Here is a 20,789-nt window from a genome sequence, read left to right on the forward strand (position 1 = left end):
AGGGACGGGGAGGAGGAGAGAGAGAGAGAGAAGAAAGTGCATATTGGAAGGCCAACAATGAAGAGAAACGGAATAAAAACGGACGAGAAAGCACTTTGAACAGCCTTACACGTGGACTGCAATGCGTGAATCTCGGAAGATGTTATTTTTATTTATTTTTTGCAAACCTGTTTTGAGTTCATCGTCAGATCTTCTTCATCAACCTGAATATGACCAAACAATCAACGCAAAATGAAAAAGATTAAATCACCTTCATTTTCTATAATACAATCTCTCACAGGCGTGATGCTCCTAAATATTTTTTTTATAAAAAAAACTCCTCCTTGTTTAAAATTGAAAATTGATCATTTCATTTTTATTTTTATTAAATATATATTACGTACTCTCTCAAATAAATATATAATTATAAAAATATATATTTTATATATTTATTATTTTTAACTAATATTTTGAATCCCATGATTATGATGGTTGTCTCTTATAGTAAGAGAATTAAACAAGGTTGTATTTATACATTGATTAGCAGAAATAATCTAAATTAAAAGGTTAGTAATTTCTTCATCCTTTCAATTTCAAATGGAACATATCATCTTTTTCATTAAAATATTTGTTTATATTTGAACCATCTTGGATAGAGAACTGTAGGCAAAAAAAAAAAAATAGAGAACTTTTAGTTTGGTTGCCTAGAATATTTTGCCAACCGAACGGTAAGAGACTAATCTCTGGAGTAGAGTCAGGCGCTGTAACAAGAACCTCTCTCAACAGTATTTTTTTTATACATAGGATATGATGTTTAAGGTGTCCAAATCATTTTTACCTGAATCAATATTTGTTGGCAACGATAGAGAACTTTAAAATGACAAAATGCCATAGAGTTGGGCTTCTTATTCAGTAGTCGGCTTTTTCTTTTCCCAAAAACTTGTCCTGGAAACACAGGGAAGTTTGGTCTCAAATTATTTGTTGGTTGCCCGTCAGTTTGGTTTCAGATACCTGTTTTTATCAAAGGCCTTATGGCCTACTAACACTTTATGTGGATTCAATTCAATGCGCCATCGTCAACAGGAGCTTATCTGAATAGTGCGAAGCTAACTCATAACTTATAAAATCCTTCTCAGATCATTAATATAAAACCTAATTATTAAGTTAATTTTGATTCTAAATATAAAATTTATTTTTCATATTTATCAGTTTAGCTTAAATTATTTTTATGAATACCCTCTCAACCATAATCAAGTAAGTGAGGGAGGAAAGATATTAAGAAATATGATTATGGTGTTTTAGGAAAAACATATTATATTTTTTATAATTAATTAACCTACCTAACTTTCTTAATCTAGTCAAATTAGTTAAATAGGTCTTATATTAAAGGTCAGAGAAGTAATTAGTTTGTAAACACAGAAAAACTGACTTGTGAATTTCATCGCATTCCAATGTATTTTTTCCATCCCAACAACAGTTATTAGCCAGTAGTATCAAAGTTAAAACTCAATTATATTTTCATTTCAGTATTTGTTATAATGAAATTTAAAGTAAACTCAACTGTCTCTAGAGAAATTCAAAGGGGAAAAAAAAGGTCTCATTGTACTCATTTCAATAGTTAATAATTAGTTAACTAATTTAGATAAATTAAAAAAGAAATAAATTAATAAGTTATAACAAATATAACATAATTTTTTTTAAAATACTCCTATTCAATGTTAGATGACATACGGGTTTATAAGTTAAGTAAATTATTATGAGGAAAAATGATAAATATGAGAAACAAAATAAATTAATGTTTTATATTTAAAATCAAATTTAACACTTATCAAACTCTTATATTAAAGACAGAAAGTAATACCACATATACTTAATTGCAATGCAAACAACAACCGAAAACTTCATATTGAAAAAAAAAAAAATGCATGCATTCATCCCCAGCAAGAAAATGAACGAAAGATGTAGGTATTTCAGTCTCAAGAAAGGAAAGGAAAAACAAAAGATAAAGAAAGAGAGTGGCTTATTATTTGACTAATGACAATACTATTTTTTGCGTGTGGATTATGCTTGCTTTTGCTTTCCCGTTCCCTTGGCCATTGCTATCTATCTCTGTCTTGTCTTCTCAATGTCTCTCAATATGATTGTTACTAATGATAAAAATCTCCAAATAAATTTAAGTTTTAATGACTTTAATGTCAAATTCATTATTTTCATTATGAAGTTTTTTGAATCATATATGGTCAACTATATCTCCTTTACGAGTTTATAATTAAATAATAATATTTTAAAGATAGCATTCATGACCATATATAATTGAAAAGTTCAACATGATGAATATAAAAAATTTGATATAAGTGTTGCGTTCATGTGTGTCAATTATTATGAAAAATTATTACATTACGAAATCATTATTATGAAATGTCAAAATAAGTTTGTGGCTTTGTGCCTAATGACTTGTCACGAGATACATTTTCAAGATGAGTGCTAATTCTGGGCTTTTTTTTCGACAATCAAGGGCCCATTTCTTTAATTTAATTTCAACCCAAACTTAAAAAAAGCCTTCAAAAACAACGTGGCAAAAAAACTCAAAGATAATAAATCCAGATGGCGACTGCACGGTATTCTATTTCTAGAAAATTGCGTTAAATCCCATTCAAAGAAATAAATACAAAATAGTTTTTTACAATTATCAAATTAATCTAAATTTTAAAGAGATCTCGTGACAAGAGATTCCACTTATTTAGTTACTACGACACTTTTATCTTCTTTTTTTTTTTAAATATGCATTGATAATTAAAAAGATAGTCGTTAACAACTAAAAGTGTAATGATTACACACTATCACATTAGGTATTAACAATATATTTTCTCAGTGTATCACAAAAGTTTAATGCATGGGTTGTTATTATTTATCACGATAGTTGTTAATCGTTACACTTTAAATTGTTAATAACTGTTTTTTCAATTGAAAATGCATACTTAGAAAAATGAAGGCAATTTAATAATTAAAACAAGTAAAATCTCTTATAATAAAATCTTTTGAAACTTTAGATTAATTTGATGATTTTGAGAGTTTTTTATATTTAATTCTCTTACATGGAACTTAATGTAATTTTTTCAATAAAGTTCTTGCACAAAATGTCATCAAAATTTAGCATTTACTTTGTGAAAATTCGCCTCCAAATTATATTAAGATCTCCATTTCTAAATATAAGATCAAATTTCTATATTGCAAATTATTATTATTATTATTATTATTAACTAAATTTTGTGCTTAGAATTGGAGGTCGTACATTCTAAATGAATAATGTTATTTAAGATCAAATTTTGGAATTCATAAATGGATTAACAGCGTAACAAAAGTTGGAAACAAAAGCTATAAATCTGTCAATATTTATTAAAATTTAAATTAGTGGTAATTTAAATAGCTATATATAAAAAGTATAACCCAACACAAACCACAACATTTATAAATGATATAACTTAAAGACATACATAGTTACATATGTTTATACATATACTAGAGATCAAAGGAAAATTGCTGGTAAAAAAAAAAAAAAGAGATGAAAGGAAAATTTGCGTCTATCTTACTATTAACAGAAAGGCATTTTTATTAAAAAAAACATATTATTAATTAGTTTGTTTCTGAGCTATAGTCTCTCTCCACGTGAGAGCTTTTCTCTCTCCCCGTGACAGTTTGTTACGGCAGTTATCTTGCTGATAGGGACCAGTGTGCTCTGCCGCCTACTACGACGGAGGAAGAAAGAGTGTTTTAAGGTATTGTACATTGCAATATCTCAGAAAAGGTAAGGATCTAGAATGGAAGAAGGTTTGAAGGAGGGAGGAAATGGCTAGAGAGGAGGTTCGGAGGTGAATTTGGTATGGAAGAAAAAGGAGTAGAAGAAATTCTATGGTGGAGCTCTGGCTGGTAAGCTAATTATAGACAAAAACATGAATAAACAAACGGTGATTCAGAAGATCAGGAAGGGCTGGAATCTGATGAGGAGTGAAGATTTGGAGATCTCCGAAATAGATCGAAATGCCTTCATCTTTGAATTCAAAAATAAGAGGAACGCGATCGCGTACTACGAGGTCGTCCTTGGTCGATACAAGGTACTCTGTTGAATGTACAATTGTGGAAAAGATTCTATGATTTTTAATGAGATGATTTCAGTAAATCTCCATTCTGGATTCAATGTCATGATCTGCCATTAGAAGTGATGGATGCTGAGAATGCTAAGATCATTAGATTGATGATTGGTGATGTCAAACTAATAGAAAATACAAGAAAGAAGAAACTTCTTGTTAGAAGCTTTTTGTGAGCTAGAGTGGTTGTAGACATTCAGAAACCGCTCATATCTGGTATGTGGACGCCAAGACCAAATAAGGAGCCAGTTTGGATCAAAGCAAAATATGAGCGATTATAGAATTTTTGCTTTGTCTGTGGTACGATTGGACATGATATGAGAATGTGTCCTAGTGGAGAGGAAGATGTGGAAAATGTAGAAAGAAAATTTAGAGGATGGTTGAGTACTCTAGGAATTAAAACCTTGGAGGGAATTTATTACACTGAAGAATAGGAGGAATATGAAGACTCAAGACAAGGAAAATACAGGGCTGTTGAAAGTGAAAAGCTATTAAAAGATTGTGGAAAGTGCAGTAAGGGAAATAATGTATCACCAAAAATTGCCTTTGATGCTCCTGATGATGGTAGGGAACATGTGACAGTTTAAAAAGAAAGCAATGAGGTAAAGGAGAAACAAGGTTGAGTAAAGGTAGGCGGGGAAGCACAATATGAAATAGAAGATAGTAGAAAGGCTATGCATGAGAGCCCAAATGAGAAGAAGAAGGAGAATATCGCAAAGGAGGAGAAAATAGGCTTATCTAAAGTGATAGTGGTTTATGGCTCGAACTCACCAATGTCAGAAGTAACAACTGGTTTGAAGAAGGTGAAATTGAAGAGATCCTTTGAAGAGAATATTGAGAACCAGATGATTAAGAGGAGAAAATTGTATTTTGAGGATATGACGATGATAGATGAAGTGCACAGGGTTGAAGCATTAACAAATGAGGGAAGGAGGTCAAAGCTGTACATAAATTAATAAGGAGTGGTGACAAGGGGAATGGGAACTCAAAAGTGCATAGAAGGGCAGTAGTAAAGGAGAAAGCTAAGGGTCTTAAAGATTGGCTTCAAAATGTAGATAATGTGAAGGAAGTGTTTGCTGAAGGTCTTGGTGGCTAGCCTCAAACAGCCACCAAGGAAACATGAAGCTACTTTTTTGGAACTGTTACGGTCTTGGGAGGGCCTTGATAGTTAAAAAGCTGAGGGAGGAAAGTTTAAGATTGCAACCCTTAGTGATATTCCTAATGGAAACAAGAGAAAATGGCAGAAGGTTAAGAAAGTTAAAGAAGAGTGTTGTATGGAAGAAGAATTTTTTGTAGAGCCTAGGGGAACAGGGGGTGGCTTAGCTCTATGGTGGATGAGAGAAGTGGAGTTTAAAACATCTGGTTTAGCTCAATGAATCTTATTCATGTATCGGTGAAGTCTGATGCAAGCAAAGTTCCTGGTTACATTACCTTTGTTTACAATGCACCAACTGATGAGAGGAAAATGATGGTATGGAACAAAATGAGGAATTTTGTTGCAAACATAAAAAGTAGTTGGCTTTGTTTAAGGGATTTTAACTATGTCATAGCAACAACTGAAAAATTGGGAAAGCTGCCTGTCAATGTCAGGAGAGTCCTAAACTTTCATTGCATATTGGCAGACTGTGAGTTGTTGGATTTGGGTTACCAAGGATCTAAATTTACTCGGAATAATAGGAGGCTTGGGGAGGAACATGTGAAGGAAAGGCTTGATAGAGCAGTAGCAAATTGTGAATTTAGAGAAAACTTTCAAAATGCCTTGGTTACCATTATGGACCCTATTGGATCTGATCATCACTTACTCTTTGTGGACTGCGATCATAGATAGAGTTTTGTCTTAAAGGTTTTCAGATTTGAGGCGATTTGGGTATAGCATGAGAATTTTTTGCCTATGGCTAAAAGAGGTTGGGAAGGGAGAAGAAGGAATGAAGATACTAAAGTGGAAGATTTGGTGTATAGACTAGATAATCTTAATCCTGGTCATACTAAATGGGGAAATGAAGTCTTTCCCAATGCCAGGAAGACAATGAGGCTGCTGACTGAGAAGCTAAAGGCCTGCCAGAGGGGTTATCTGACTGAAGCAGGAAGGGAAGAAGCTAAAGAGATCATTAAAGAAATTGAAAAGGCCTGGGATAGGGAAGAAAAATTCTGGTGGCAGCGATCTCTGGTCAACTAGTTACAGTCTGGGGATAGAAACACAAGATTCTTTCACATTAGTACTTTGCAGAGAAGAGCCAAAAATAAAGTGGTTAGATTGAAAAGAGAAGATGGTGAATGGATAGAAAAAGAGGAGATCAAAACAACTTTTGCTAAGTTCTATTCTGAGTTATTTGCTTCAGGAGGAATCAGAGACATGGAGGAAGCATTGCACTATATTCAGGAAATTGTGGCAGAAGAAGATAATGCAATGATAGCAAGACATGTCATATTGGAAGAGATTAAAGGGGTAACTTTCCAGTTGAATGGCTCAAAGGCACCTGGTCTTGATGGATATTTAGGTTTATTTTTTCACACAGCATGGGATGAGGTAAATCAGGAAGTAGTAGAAATGGTGCAAGACTTCTTTGTGAATAATGCCAGTTTGAAGCCTTTGAATAAAACCAATGTGGTACTAATACCAAAGGTGGAAAATGCTGACAATGTGGGACAATTTAGACCAATTGGACCTTGTAATTTTGCTTACAAAATAATTTTAAAGATCCTGTTTAATAGATTAAAGGTAGTGTTGATGAAAACTACAACAGAAAATCATAGAGCTTTTGTGGCTGGTCGGTTGATACAAGATAATCTAATAATTGCTCATGAAGCTTTCCACTATTTTAAGAACAAGAAAAAGGGAAAGAAGTTTGAAATGGTGGTGAAGATTGATATGAAAGCCTATGACAGGTTGGAATGGTGTTTCATTGAGGAACTAATGAGAAGAATGGGGTTTGGAGAAAAGTGGATTGGCTGGATAATACAGTGTGTGACCTCTACTAGCTTAAACTTGGTTGTCTTGGGAAAGCAGGTGGCAGGAATTAGGATAGGAAGGGGAATTAGACAAGGTGACCCCTTATCCCTATACCTTTTCATAATAGCTTCTTATGTCTTATCTATTATGATTCATAAGCATGTGGAGAGTGGAAGGTTGAAAGGGATCAAGTTAGCCAGTAGATGTCTAGTATTATCACATTGTTTTTTTTTTGTTGATGATGCCCTTTTCTTTATCAATGCAAAAAGGCAGAATTGTAGAATGCTGAAGAGAATTCTAGATTGCTTTTGTAAGGCTTCTAGTCAAGCGATAAATCTGGAAAAACCCTGTATTTTCTTCTCAAAAAACATTTGTGATGTTGTAAAATTGGATGTTTATGAGGAGTTAGGGATTAATGATTGTGTGGATCTTGGCAAGTATCTCGGTCTTCCTATGACCTGGGGTAAGTCGAAGGTGGAAGCTTTATCTTTTATGAAGTGCAAAATGGGTAAGAAGCTACAAGGATGGAAACAAAAGTTATTAAGTTTTGCAGGAAGAGAAGTGCTTATTAAAGCTGTAGCCAATGCTATTCCAATCTACCCTATGACCTGCTTCATGTTTCCAAAGAAGGTTTGTAGTGATTTGGATAGCATGATCTCCAAGTTCTGGTGGGGAAGAGCAAGAGGGTAGGATACATTGGAAAGCTTGGAAAGTCATGAGTAAGATGAAGAGTGAGGGAGGTATGGGATTCAGAAGTCTGGAGGCTTTTAATAAAGCTCTACTGGCCAAGACTGCTTGGCGAATTATTCAAAATCCTGATGACCTTTGGTGTAGGATTTTGAAAGGAGTTTACTTTGCTGAAATTGATTTCATGCAAGCTAAAAAAGGGATCAAGGCTTCTTGGGGATGGACGAGCATTTTAGAAGGAAGAGAACTGTTGAGGAAAAATCTTGGATGGAAGCTAGGAAATGGTGAAAGTATAGCTAGCTTTATGAATCAACGGATGGAAATTTGAAAAGTAGAGTGTTTTCTAAAGAAATGGAAAAGTTATGCGTGAAGGATCTGATTAAAGATGGGCAGTGGTGCTTCGATGGTTTTGATGATTGGTTTATAGCTGATGAAAAGAATGAAATCTGGAAAGAATGCCAGTGATTGGTGCTGCTGATAAAATCATCTGGAAAAATAGTAGGGATGGGACCTATGCTGTCAAATGGGGATATAAGGTGGCTTTGAAGGAGGATGAAGTGAAAAAGAATTTTGATCCTAGTGGCTCTTATAAACCTTCAAAAACCTCGTGGAATGGAATATGGAAGATTAAAATGTCTCCTAAAGTTCTACATTTTCTATGGAGGACAGTGAATAGAGCTCTAGCAATAAAGGACTCCCTCTTTAAGAAGAAATGTTCCTTGGATCCTAAATGTGAAATTTGTAAAGCGGATGTAGAAACTATTGAGCATGCTCTTTTTCTATGTCCGTGGACAATTCAATGCTAGTTTGGCTCTCCTTTGACTCTGAAGTTTGAAGACCTGGGGAATTTCAGAATTGATAGATGGCTAGAGGATTGGTTTAAAGAAGGAGATAAAACTCATGATTATGAAAGAGCTATGTTTAGTAGTATCTGTTGGGAAATATGGAAAGCTAGGTGCAAATTCATGTTTGAACATGTGGACATTGATGCTTTTTTGTGTGTCATAGGAGCTTTAAGATTGGTTAAGGATCATTGGGAAGCTGTAGAAAAGAGAGAGAGAGAAGAATTATAGCAGTGAATCAATGCTCAGATTGCCAATTGAGATGAAAAAAAACCAATGACAGGGGCAGTATAAGGGATGTGAGTGGTTTTGTGAGGATGTTGTGATGAAGTGCATCAACTTGCCGCAGACCTCACATTATAAGGATGTGGAGGTTGCTCTGGTAGCTAGGAATGGGAATTGTGTTGCTGATTGGCTGGTAGCTCAAATTATGGGGGAATTGATACCGCAAGGATGGTTGTCAAAACCACCAACCTCTCTGATTGAGTTGCTGAGGAAGGATCCGAAACTGAGGGAGCTTGCAGAGGTGAATAGGATAGGTATTGGCTAATGTTTTGGTTTTGTTTCCTTCTTTGTTTTTTTTTTTGGTTAGTTTTTTGGTGTGGTAGGTTGTATCTTAGGTTTTTTGAGTGTTTCCCTTTTGGCTTGAGCTATTGGTGTTTGTATCCTTGCTTTGTCTATTAATAAAATTGACTTTTTGACCTAAAAAAAAATTAGTTTGTTTCCAAGACCAAAGGAATTTTAAAAGTCAAGTCTTCATCACATTAATATCAAGAATTAACTGTAGACATCTCTTGGAATGAGGAATTAATTCATTTCCGTTGAATCAAACTTCTATTGTTATTTGGTACTCGTCCACTTAAGACTTGGGTGATTTACCCTCACTTGCATGTGAAGTCCTAATGCTTCCTTTAGAAAATTCAAAGTCATAGGGGGAAAAAATTACAATAAGAATGTGTACAATCTTCAAATTTTAAGATATAAATAAAAATGAAAAAAGTTATTTAGTTATGCTTTTTTTTTTCTTGTCCACTTTTAAAAATGCTTGCACTCGAAGGTAACATTGACACATGTAGTCATTTTATGCGAAAAATATTGTTGTTGTTATTATTATTATTATTTAAAAGAGGGTTAATCCAAATTTTAGTCATTCAAATTTATTTTTATTTTGGTTTTAATCTCTCAAATTTCAAATTGCAGGTTTTGGTCTCCCAGGTTTCTTTTCATTTAAAACATTGGTCTTTATAATCTAATAAAAACTTAGATTAAAACCAAAATAAAAGCAAACTTAAGGACAAAAAAATATATCAACCCATTAAAAAATTTTGAAAGTTGATCATCAACTAAAATAGTGCGCCTGATGGTTGTTATTAGTACTGGAAGAGTTCTTATTGATTGAATATGATAGTAAAATTAAGGTTAAAAAAATGATATAGTAAATTCTTATTGATTCTTTGCTTTAGAATGATTCATCTCTGAATTGGCAATGCGGTATTTTGATAGAAATCATCCTTTTCATGAGAAATTCAAATAGAAATCATAGTTTTTCTTTGGGATTTTCAAGAAAGAAAATTTAGTTACCCATTGGATTGTTAAAACTTCACTCAAGCGATTATTCACCAATCAACAAATAAAAATTAGACTTTCCAACCTCTATAAACTCTTAAAATAATTCACTAAAGTTAAAAAAAAAAAAACAAATTGGGGTCTTTTGCCATGCCTCTTAGGTTCCAAAGTTTAGTTTTCTAGAAAAAAATTACTTTTTTGATGAGAACTAACTTTAGGACTCATTGTTACGATAAGATATAAGTCATTCAAATACAATTTTAATAGTCTTCATTTACTTTTCCAACTATATTGTTATATAAAAAAAGCTTGTTAAAACTGACAGTTAATATATTATTTTTATTATAAAATTTGCACACGTTAAAATAATTATTTTGAAACAATAAAAGTAAAAAACAAAATTCAACAGTAATGATAAGTTTTTTTATCCTCATTAGTCTGCTTAACACCGAAACTCATTCCCTTCTAATACTAACGACATATGACATACTAATTATGAATGAAAAGAGCATATCATGCACTACTCCTTGTGAATGCAAACTGTAATAACTTTTCTAAGTATGAATGCTTTAGCATTCAATAATGCTAGTGGCATTCTTCCGGGTCCAATGCACAACTTCTTTTGGTCTTTGGTCCAAAAGCTAGCTCATTCTAATGGCATAGGGGTCCCATCCCAGTCAAGATTCATCACCTAATTAACACGGACACCTTGCATTCTTCAAAAGTTTGAATATAAGGGTGAGATGATCGATCAAACCTATCCTCTTTGTCCATAGTATATAAGAAGTCTTCTTTAAAAAAAATTAGTTTAAAATATTTGAGTTTGACGGAATAATTAATGATAATTTTTCACTTTTATGTATCCCTTGTTATGAGGAGGGGAGAGAGTTTTAAATATAACGGAGAGATGAGAGAAATTTTCAATCACATTTTTTCAATAAGCATAAAATAGATAACTTTTATCAATTTAAAACACATTTTATGATTTAACTAATATTAATTGATTTGTGAGAAAGATTAACTAATATACTCCTCCAACTCTTAATATAGGACCTAATTGTAGGGTTAATTTTGATCATAAATATAAGATCTATTTCTTATATCTATCAATTTTTTTTAAATCACCTCTATTGATACTCCCTCAACTATAATCAAGTATGAGGGGGGAGGATATAATGAAGATGATTCAGATATTTTAGGAAAAACATGTTATATTTATTATAGTTAACTAACTTACCTAAATTTTTTAATCTAATCAAATTAGTTAAATATGTTTTGTATTAAGAAACGGAAGAGTATTATATTATGGATTGGAGCGAGTTATACTCCTTTAGTTCTTTTTACAAGAACTTTTCAGCATGTTTTACACAAACTAAGAAAAACTTTAAACTACATTAACTTTCTCTTAAAATATAGCAACTTTTCAATTTTACTCTTATTTAATATATGCACCTTTAAAAAAAAATTATTTACATTATAATAAATGAAAGACAAAATAATATACTCATGTTACAAATTAAATGAGGTGACTTATAAATAAGATGAAGAAAAACCTTCTCTTTATCTTATAGTAGTAAGTAGGTTGAGAGAAGTATATATTTTCAGCTCAAACATTAAATACTGTAAAATTTGGCTTAGTCATAGTAAATGCAATTGGAAGTTATTCCAACGATGAAAGCTACTACATCCGAAAAACAAAGCATTTATATCCAACGTTCTCTCTTAATGTGTTCACGCAAACACATAACGCTTCAAACATTTCCTAGACTACCCTCGACATAAAATGCAAGATATTTTATCATCTGTTCCTATTAATTTACGTACTTGGACATATGCAACTGACAGGAATCTCAGCCCCACTTGGGGGCCTTCGTTCTTGAACCTGGATTGCTTTGGAACCGCGAGGCATGACAGCGAAAATCACCATCTTTACTCATGAACAAGAACGTAAATGACAAGGTACGAAAATCACTGCCATAAATGTGGGGGATCGTGTCCCAATCAAGTATCAATTAAGAGAGCTGTACAATGATAGCTTCACTAGCTCCATGTTATTCAGCTTTGTCCATGTCTTCTCTCTCGTGTAGACTTTTCTTCCCCTCCACGGACGTATCAAATAAATCCTTTCTCTCGACTTTATTTTAACACGCGTTTGCCTTGATTGGTGGATAGTATTCCTCACCAAAAGCTTCTTGGAAAAGTAAACTGATGAATTTGATAGAAGAAGAATATGCATGCATTTTCCAAGAATCTGTGGAATTTTAGTTTTCCTTGTTCTTCTATATAAACACACGTTGGTTAAGGTTGTTAGGTCATTACTAAAAGACGAACTTCAGAAATGGACAGCAGATCTTCTGCTCCTCCGTTGTTGTTGATTTCGCTTCTTAGCTTTGCTTCTCTGCTGATCAAATGCCACTCTTCTTCCTCAGATGAACTCAAGGTCAAGCATGTTTTTGTCGCTTTGTCTTGGTTTTTGAATTCCCATGATTCAGTTTCTGGTTATTAATTATGTCTTCTGATAATGCAGACTTACATTGTCTACACTGGGAACAGCAAGACTGATGAAGCTTCTGCCTTGTCACAGTACACAAGCTTGCTGCAAAATGCAGCCGACAGGTAATACCAGTCTAACCAGACATTTCAACGCTACAAGTACGAGTTAGCCTTAAAACCTTAAATTTTTCAACAGTCGTACATAGATTATTTAATAATTATAGCTTTTAACACTCCACCTCCCACCACGGATAAGTTCAAGTCATAAGCACGTGCGTGGATAGTTTAGCTTTTACATATCTGTTAAGAAGTTGCATGATCCGATAAGATCGTAGCGTAAGAGAGACAAAGGCTAAGTATTGAAAGTTCATGTATCCTGTGATTATATTATACTGGTACGTTGAAAATTGCATGTCATACATCAGTGTATATGTAATCGTTAATTTCAGCAATGCTGCGCCCAAGACAGTTCTTCATCAGTACAAACGGAGTTTCAATGGCTTTGTTGTGAAGCTAACACAGAAAGAAGCTGAGAGAATGTCCGGTGAGCAAGAAGACTATTTCCTTATCTTCTTCAGAACTCACGCTCTCTGTCTTCGGTTCATAGTTCTCAGCCCAGAAAATTCACAATGCAGGACTTGATGGTGTGGTCTCCGTCTTCCCCAATCGAAAGAGACAACTCCACACGACAAAATCTTGGGATTTCCTTGGCTTCCCACAGAACGTGCAGAGAGCCAGGACTGAAAGTGATATCATCATCGGAGTTATTGATTCTGGAATCTGGCCAGAATCCGAAAGCTTCATCGACAAAGGATTGGGTCCACCACCTAAGAAATGGAAGGGCGTATGTCAATCATCCGCTAATTTCACTTGCAACAGGTGTGTGCGTGTGCGTGTTTATATATGTAGATGTTAGTCTTATTTATGTAGTATAGGTCATTAACAGATCATGCTGTCACTGCAGAAAAATCATTGGGGCAAAGTATTACAGATCTGATGGATCATTCGATGGTGAGGAAAAGTCTCCAAGAGACTATGCTGGTCATGGGACTCATATATCATCCACAGCAGCTGGGAACCCAGTGAGCCAGGCAAGCATGTTGGGGTTAGCAGCAGGAACAGCAAGAGGAGGAGCTGTATCAGCACGAATTGCCGCATACAAAGTTTGCTGGTTGGATGGCTGTAATGATGCAGACATTCTCGCAGCTTTTGATGATGCCATTGCTGATGGGGTGGACATACTCTCAGTTTCTCTTGGAGGGTTGAATGATGAGAATTATTTCAGAGATGGATTAGCCATTGGAGCTTTTCATGCCATGAGAAATGGAATATTGACGGTAACTTCTGCGGGAAATTCTGGTCCAAGCCTTGGATCACTCACAAATTTTTCACCTTGGTCTATTTCTGTGGCTGCCAGCACCATCGATAGAAAGTTTCTTACCAAGGTTGGAATAGGTGACAATAGAACATTTGAGGTAAGGTTAACCTGAGAAATTATCCTAATGGAACTAGCTAGTAACTGAATTCTCAACTGGAATCAATAACCAGAGATCAAGTTTTATTCATGATCTCCTTGTTCCGTGTTTAGGGAATTTCAATAAATACATTTGACCTCAAGGGACAACAATATCCCATAATTTATGGAGCGGATGCACCAAACACTAAGGAGGGCTTTGATGGATCTTTATCCAGGTGACAGCGCCTTGAAGTCCTCTACGTGAAGACATGAGAATATTTTTTAATCTTAATTAATGAAATAGTGTAATAAGTGCAGGTTTTGCACTGGCAACACATTGGATCCAAATTTGGTCAAGGGGAAAATTGTTCTGTGCGAAGGCAGAAGCCAAGCATCAGGTGCCTTCATGGCAGAAGCCGTTGGCGCACTGACACAAGGTCAAAATTTCCGAGACTATTCTCTCACTTTCCCCTTGCCTGCTTCGTACGTAGACTTGCAAGATGCTGCCAATATTTTCAGCTACATAAATTCCACAAGGTATTAACCATTAACTGAAGCTACAAGTACATATTAACAAGCATTCCATAGCACTAGACTTCTCTAAAAGGAATCCCTTGACAAAATCTCGCAGGAATCCAACTGCAACCATTTATAGAACTAACGAGGAAAAGGATACATTGGCCCCTATGGTGCCCTCTTTCTCTGCTAGAGGTCCAAGCCCTGTTTCCCCTGGTATTCTCAAGGTACATTGGCTATGGTTGATCATCAATTGGTCACTTCAATATATACAAAGATTAGAGTCATCATATTTTTATTACAAATGTTTTCCTTTTTCGTTGTAGCCGGATTTAGTTGCTCCAGGGGTCAACATTCTCGCTAGTTGGTCTCCAAATTCCTCCATTTCTGAGGTTGACGGTGACAACAGAACTGTGCAGTTCAACATTATCTCAGGAACGTCCATGTCTTGCCCGCATGTTTCTGGGGCCTCAGCTTACGTTAAATCATTCCATCCCGATTGGTCTCCCTCAGCTATCAAATCAGCTTTGATGACCACTGGTAATACATCTTCCATTCTCGAATATTTACACACCATGTCTATCAACTTGCGACATACTAATGCAAAAAATTTGACATATTTCATGTTGTGTGTGGTTGTTGTAGCGATGCCATTGAGTCCCAAGACTAATCGAGATGCAGAGTTTGCGTATGGAGCAGGACAAATCGATCCTATAAAGGCAGTGAGTCCTGGTTTAGTATATGATGCTAGTGAAATAGACTTCGTGGGATTCTTATGTGGACAAGGATACACCACAAGGACATTACAGCTTGTCACAGGGGATAATAGCAGCTGCTCTGAATCAGCTAGAGCTAGTGATCTAAACTATCCGTCTTTTGCTCTTCCAACCCCTCCCTCCAACGTCACTGTAAGTGGAATGTTTAAAAGAACTGTTACGTACGTTGGGTCAGAAAAGTCCACATACAAAGCCAATGTGAGGGGTCCTCTGGGGCTGAAAATCCAAGTGAACCCAAGTGTTCTTTCATTCACTTCTCATGGGGAAAAACAGAGCTTTGTGCTGAGTATTGAAGGAAGCTTGGAAGCATCTATGGTGTCAGCATCTTTGGTTTGGAGTGATGGCAAGATCAAAGTGAGGAGCCCTATTGTTGTGTTTAGTTCCCCACAATAGGTCATTACTATACATAGAATAAGTTGAAGCGGAAGCATAAAGACCTTCTGCAAAATTGAGTTGGGGGCTGGAATATTAACCCCTTGTAACGATGCCGTTTTTATAACACACATGATACCCACTATCCATATATAATGGAATTACGTCACCCATTTTGATTATATATGTGTGTATAAATTACTCTTCAATTTTTTTTTTGTGTGTCTTCGTGGGGATGGGATGATAGAGAATAAAGCCAAATTTTCTCAGGTTGTAATTGATTTACGTAAAAATTAACCATATAAAAGTAAGAAAAATATATCTAAAAAAAATCAATTTATTTGAAACACACGAGTAGTGGTAAATTAGGTATTTTTTTAATAGCCACGTATAGAGTTAAAGTTCATCTAACAAGTCATCATTCTAAAATACATTTTATTTAGGTGCAGTATTTTGTTATATAATTTTTTTCTCAAAATATTTTCTTAATTAATCATTCAATTATTTTTTCATATTTTCAATAGTCATCTTCCATATTTTTAATACCTATTCTTGACACTTTTAATAATCAGTTTTGCAATTTTTTTAGTGTTCATTTTCAATATTTTCTATACTTATCTTGTATGTTTTCAACCTTAGTATTTAATTATTTTCTGTACTGAAAACATGAAAAATAAATATCTTTCACTTAAAACGGACCTTCTGGGAAATAATCATGTTCTTTTTTTGTTTTTCTTTTCTTTACTTTTTCCCTTTTGACGGTTTAATTTAATGTGTATTGATTTATTGCGTTCTGTTTTTTCTTTTTTTTTGGGGAATGGTGAGGCAAGTTAGAACTTGATGATTATAAAATAAAAGAAATCATTAGCAATAGAAGTAAATGAATCCAAACTGCTCAAAAGATAGCAAGATAGAACATGTTAGTTTGTTGTGGGCCTTAAAAGCTGCTACATTTTTTATGATATGGAGGATATCGTTGTGGAAGAACAAACATGGTTTAAGATGCTATGAACTGAATAAGATCAACAACAATGTTCGGTAAATATCCGTATAAGCAATTATGATTACTGAAAATTAAAAATTATACTGCAAACTGAAGGATGGTTTCAAATTTTGTGAGGACGCCAACAGTTTTGAAAAGGCCACGTCATTAACAAAAAGGGTGAAAGTAGGCCAAAACTTTTTAGGGTCTACAGCCTAATTTACTTCGAGCCTGGTCGGGTCAGTTTAATAAGGACGCTAAGGCTCTTAAAAGAACTTATTTCTATTAAATTCTTCTCATTCATTTAGCCTATTGCTGCTTGTTTTAAAATTTTTGGGATAAATCTAAACATATTTCTATAATATATTCTTGTAAAGTTTCAATTTCGGAAATTATGGAATTATGATGAAAATTTCAATGTTGTATTAAAAAAGTACTCCAAGCCTATATATTATATTGGTCGATTAGCGTGTTCATAATTTGTTGTTTAAGAACTCACAGTATCATGTTTTACTTTTGATTAATCTAAAGTTTTATAGTTGCATTTTTAAAGTCTATCTTCTGGAAAGTAACAATACAATTAAATAATCTACTTAATGACTTAATTTATTTTATTGGAGTCATCCAATAAAAAGAAATTATATTAAAATCTCAGATTATTAGCTTAATTATGATATATTTGTAGAATGATTTATCATTGTTATAAACAATTTATTGTATTGTATAATAAAAAACAAAACAAATCATCATATGGTCGGCAAAAACACAAATTAACGTTTGTATGCTAATGTAATTGAATCTAGTTTTTATGAGATACGTAATTAATAGAATCTTGTTATTTTATTGTAAATTTAAGCTATAAATAATTAAATCACATGTAATTTTTATAGCGTCAGACCTTATTTAAGGCATAATATAGTCTCCTAAATAGGCTTGAGAAGTTATATATATGATTGAAGGTATAGAATTTTAAGTCTTTAAAAAGGCTTTAGGTTTAATCAGACCTTTCAAAGGCTTAAGCCTAAGTCTAAAAAAAAAACAAAAAACCCGTGTATAGAATTAGATTTAGGTTCAGACTTTATGCCTTTGTTTCAAGCTCAAGCCCATTTAATTAAAGCTTGACCTAACATGTTTTCATCTCTAATTATTAGTTCGTTTTTCATAAATATGTCTTTTATTACCTTTGAAGAGCAAAAGTAAACAAATGACATAAATAAATGTCAATGAGCCTCATAGAAATGCATCACATATACAAGTGCAAATATCAGAGCAAGCACATATATTTAAATAAAAAACAATTTTTCCTCAAATAAGCCACGTATACAATTTTGAAGGGTCATACAACATAAGAGAATAATTTAGGTAGCCTTGCATATTAAATTCAAGCATATGAATCAATTCCAATTTTCCCACACACGTGTAGAGGGAACCAAATCAACCATCAAATGATGTAATGATCATCAATCTTTACAATTGCACCGACCAAAGAAGTTTGAAAATATATATATATAAATATAAATATATATATATATATATATATTTATAGCATATGTGTAAGGAGACTACAAGGCCATAAAGACATTGAGAGTATAAGCTGAAAAGCAAAAGTAAACCCCGACATCGCTAAGATTAGACATCGAATGATTCACACATCACTAAATGAAGCATCAAATGATGCAATGATTATCAAAATTTTCCCAGGTGCAAGTAAAAGAAATTTGTCAAAAGAAAACTATATAGCATGTATTAAAGGGGACTACGAAGCAGTAAAGACATGGACAACAAAATCAAAAAGTTTCTCCTTGAAGTTTTTTGTCCTAACCAATACAACTTCGTCCCTGAGCAAACCACCTTAGATAACATTATTGCCACTTAAGAGGTTATCATGCTATGAGGAACTTGAAAAGGAAGAAGGGTTATATGACTATCAAGACTGACTTAGAAAAAGCCTATAATTGAGTTTGATGGGATTTTGTTCTAAAATGCTTAGATGAGTTTTGCTTCCCTAATATGATAAAACAAGTGGTGATGGAATGTATTACCTCTCCTTCCATGCAGATTCTTTAGGAACGAAATGAGTTCCCACCATCCTTATCCATAATTTTAAAAAATTTGAATATTGTTAAAATAACAAATATTTTCTCTATATGGTGTGTTTTGAATAAATTTATCTTAAATTTCATACATCAAAATAAAAATAAAATGAATGGCAAGTGACAATATAAATGATGCGATTTTTTTATTAAAAAAATAGAAAATCACATGAGATTGAGAGCATGTATCGCAATAATGGAAAGCGAACACGTCAGAAATAAAGTTTAAAGATGTGAATCTTAGACTAGGATCCAACAAACAAAACCCCCAACATTGCATATAAGGAGGTGTTTTATAATTAGGTAGTCTAAACTATTTATTACTATTAATATATATTATCTTCCATTCTTAATATAAAATCTAATCTGTAGCTTAAATTAAACTACAAACTAGATCCTAAATTAATTGCTCGAGTTAGTATTAGATGAAGTATATAATCATATGTGCAATCTACAATCTCTCTGAAATATCGACTCAAGAGATATATAAACTAATTGTTTATTTAATAAGTTCTCAACTGGCCATCTGGTTTTGGTAAAGGGGAAAAAAGACTACCCATCGGGTTTTGGACTGGTTGTATATATACGGAAAAATAAGTTTTTTCCCCCCCAACAGGGAAGAGTAAGTTTTTGGTCTTTGAAGATTTTGGTGAAACGTGGTCAAAGCCTTATGTAACATTTCGAAGAAAATATTGAGAATGAATGGTCAAAATTATGATTGGGATTGAAAAAAAACATTAAAGAATATTTAGCATAAATAATTTCTTGTTACATAAGATTAAACAATCTTATATAGGTGGAATTGAAAAATACCCTAGGTGAGACTGAAGAATACGATCTCCTCCCATGGTATTTCCTTCATATTAAACATTTTTTTAACATATTTTTTTTAATTTTAATCTCAATCCTTATACGTATATTCAGGGATTAATCACCATAGTTTCAATTAGTCCGTCCCTCCAGTTAGCAAGGCCAGCCAACAGTTTGAAAGTTGTCAATAAAGTCTTGTATTTACGGTCGTGAGTAGAAGAGAACATGCTTCTTATTTCAAAACAGGTTTTCCTTCTTGTAGTGTTTATTGGTTTCGAAATCATGGAAGTCAGATCACCAAGAAGCAGCTGAAGGAAGCATTTGATAGTCAGATTAGCAAGAAGCAATTCTATAATACTTAGGGTCCCATTTTTCTTGTTTTGTAACTTGTTTTTTTTTTTTTTAAATTTTTCCCCCTTCTTGGTTGTTGACGGAGAACCGTTTTTATCCCCAACTATGAAATGGTAGTTGCAGTTGATGCCAAAAGAACAAGGACTTAAGATTCCCCAAAAGGCGAAAGAACATGCAGCTAAGAATATATGATTAAGAAAAGTTTAATATTTTGAGTTTCTCGCCTTGGTTCCTTTTCCTCACATGCATTGTGCAATACCGTCCCCTCCAATCCGCCACCCATTGTTGATTCTATGAAACAAAGGCATTTAACGTTGCTAGCCAAAAAGTTGCCAAAACATAGGTCATAATTATATATCAGGAGAAGGAAAAGACAAGAAAACGTTACAATTAAAGCAAAGTTTAAGTCCACTGAACTAGAAAAGAATCATGCAATCATGACGAGTCTATAACCTGTCATTCTTGCTCCTCATACAAGCGAAAAGAATACAAGGATGTTGAAATACTTGTATGTGTATACGTTAGGTGTATTTAGTGCTTCTATGATATGGACCCAAAATGTAAAGCCCATTAGTTTGCGTTTTGTGTAGTTTACGGTTTTGTAAAGCTCCCATGATTAGTCTATAAATATTGCGTCCAAATAGGCCCAACGTGCGCGTGTAATCTAATTCCAATTCAATGAAGTATTCAGTTTTGTGAGTTCAGAGTTGTTCATTTTGAGGTGTTGAGATAGGGTATGCCGTTCAACATGGTATCAAAGCCACAGGTCAC

At 33.7% G+C, this 20,789-nt stretch overlaps 2 protein-coding genes across 3 annotated transcripts; both read left to right on the forward strand.

Annotated features, from left to right (window-relative positions):
• Nucleotides 1-4,190: 4,190 nt before the first annotated feature.
• On the forward strand, nt 4,191-15,966 carry LOC114753096 (cucumisin-like). Of its 2 annotated transcripts, XM_028941760.1 has the most exons (10): nt 12,374-12,609; nt 12,697-12,785; nt 13,112-13,206; nt 13,298-13,541; nt 13,627-14,137; nt 14,251-14,354; nt 14,437-14,655; nt 14,750-14,861; nt 14,961-15,174; nt 15,280-15,966. In XM_028941760.1, exons 1-10 carry the CDS (start codon nt 12,508-12,510, stop codon nt 15,801-15,803), a joined length of 2,214 nt encoding a protein of 737 aa, XP_028797593.1. In that variant the 5' UTR covers nt 12,374-12,507; the 3' UTR covers nt 15,804-15,966. The 2 variants fall into 2 exon arrangements, with proteins under 2 accessions (XP_028797594.1, XP_028797593.1); XM_028941761.1 differs by lacking the exons at nt 12,374-12,609; nt 12,697-12,785 and adding an exon at nt 4,191-4,195 and having other exon boundaries at nt 13,197-13,206.
• LOC114753090 (uncharacterized) lies at nt 5,497-5,952 on the forward strand. The gene has a single exon (XM_028941755.1). It carries the CDS (start codon nt 5,497-5,499, stop codon nt 5,950-5,952), a length of 456 nt encoding a protein of 151 aa, XP_028797588.1.
• Nucleotides 15,967-20,789: the final 4,823 nt, after the last annotated feature.

The sequence above is a fragment of the Neltuma alba genome, unplaced genomic scaffold (assembly GCF_004799145.2).
Source record: "Neltuma alba isolate B1F8T4 unplaced genomic scaffold, ASM479914v2 tig00007693_pilon, whole genome shotgun sequence".
NCBI classification, from domain to species: domain Eukaryota; kingdom Viridiplantae; phylum Streptophyta; class Magnoliopsida; order Fabales; family Fabaceae; genus Neltuma; species Neltuma alba.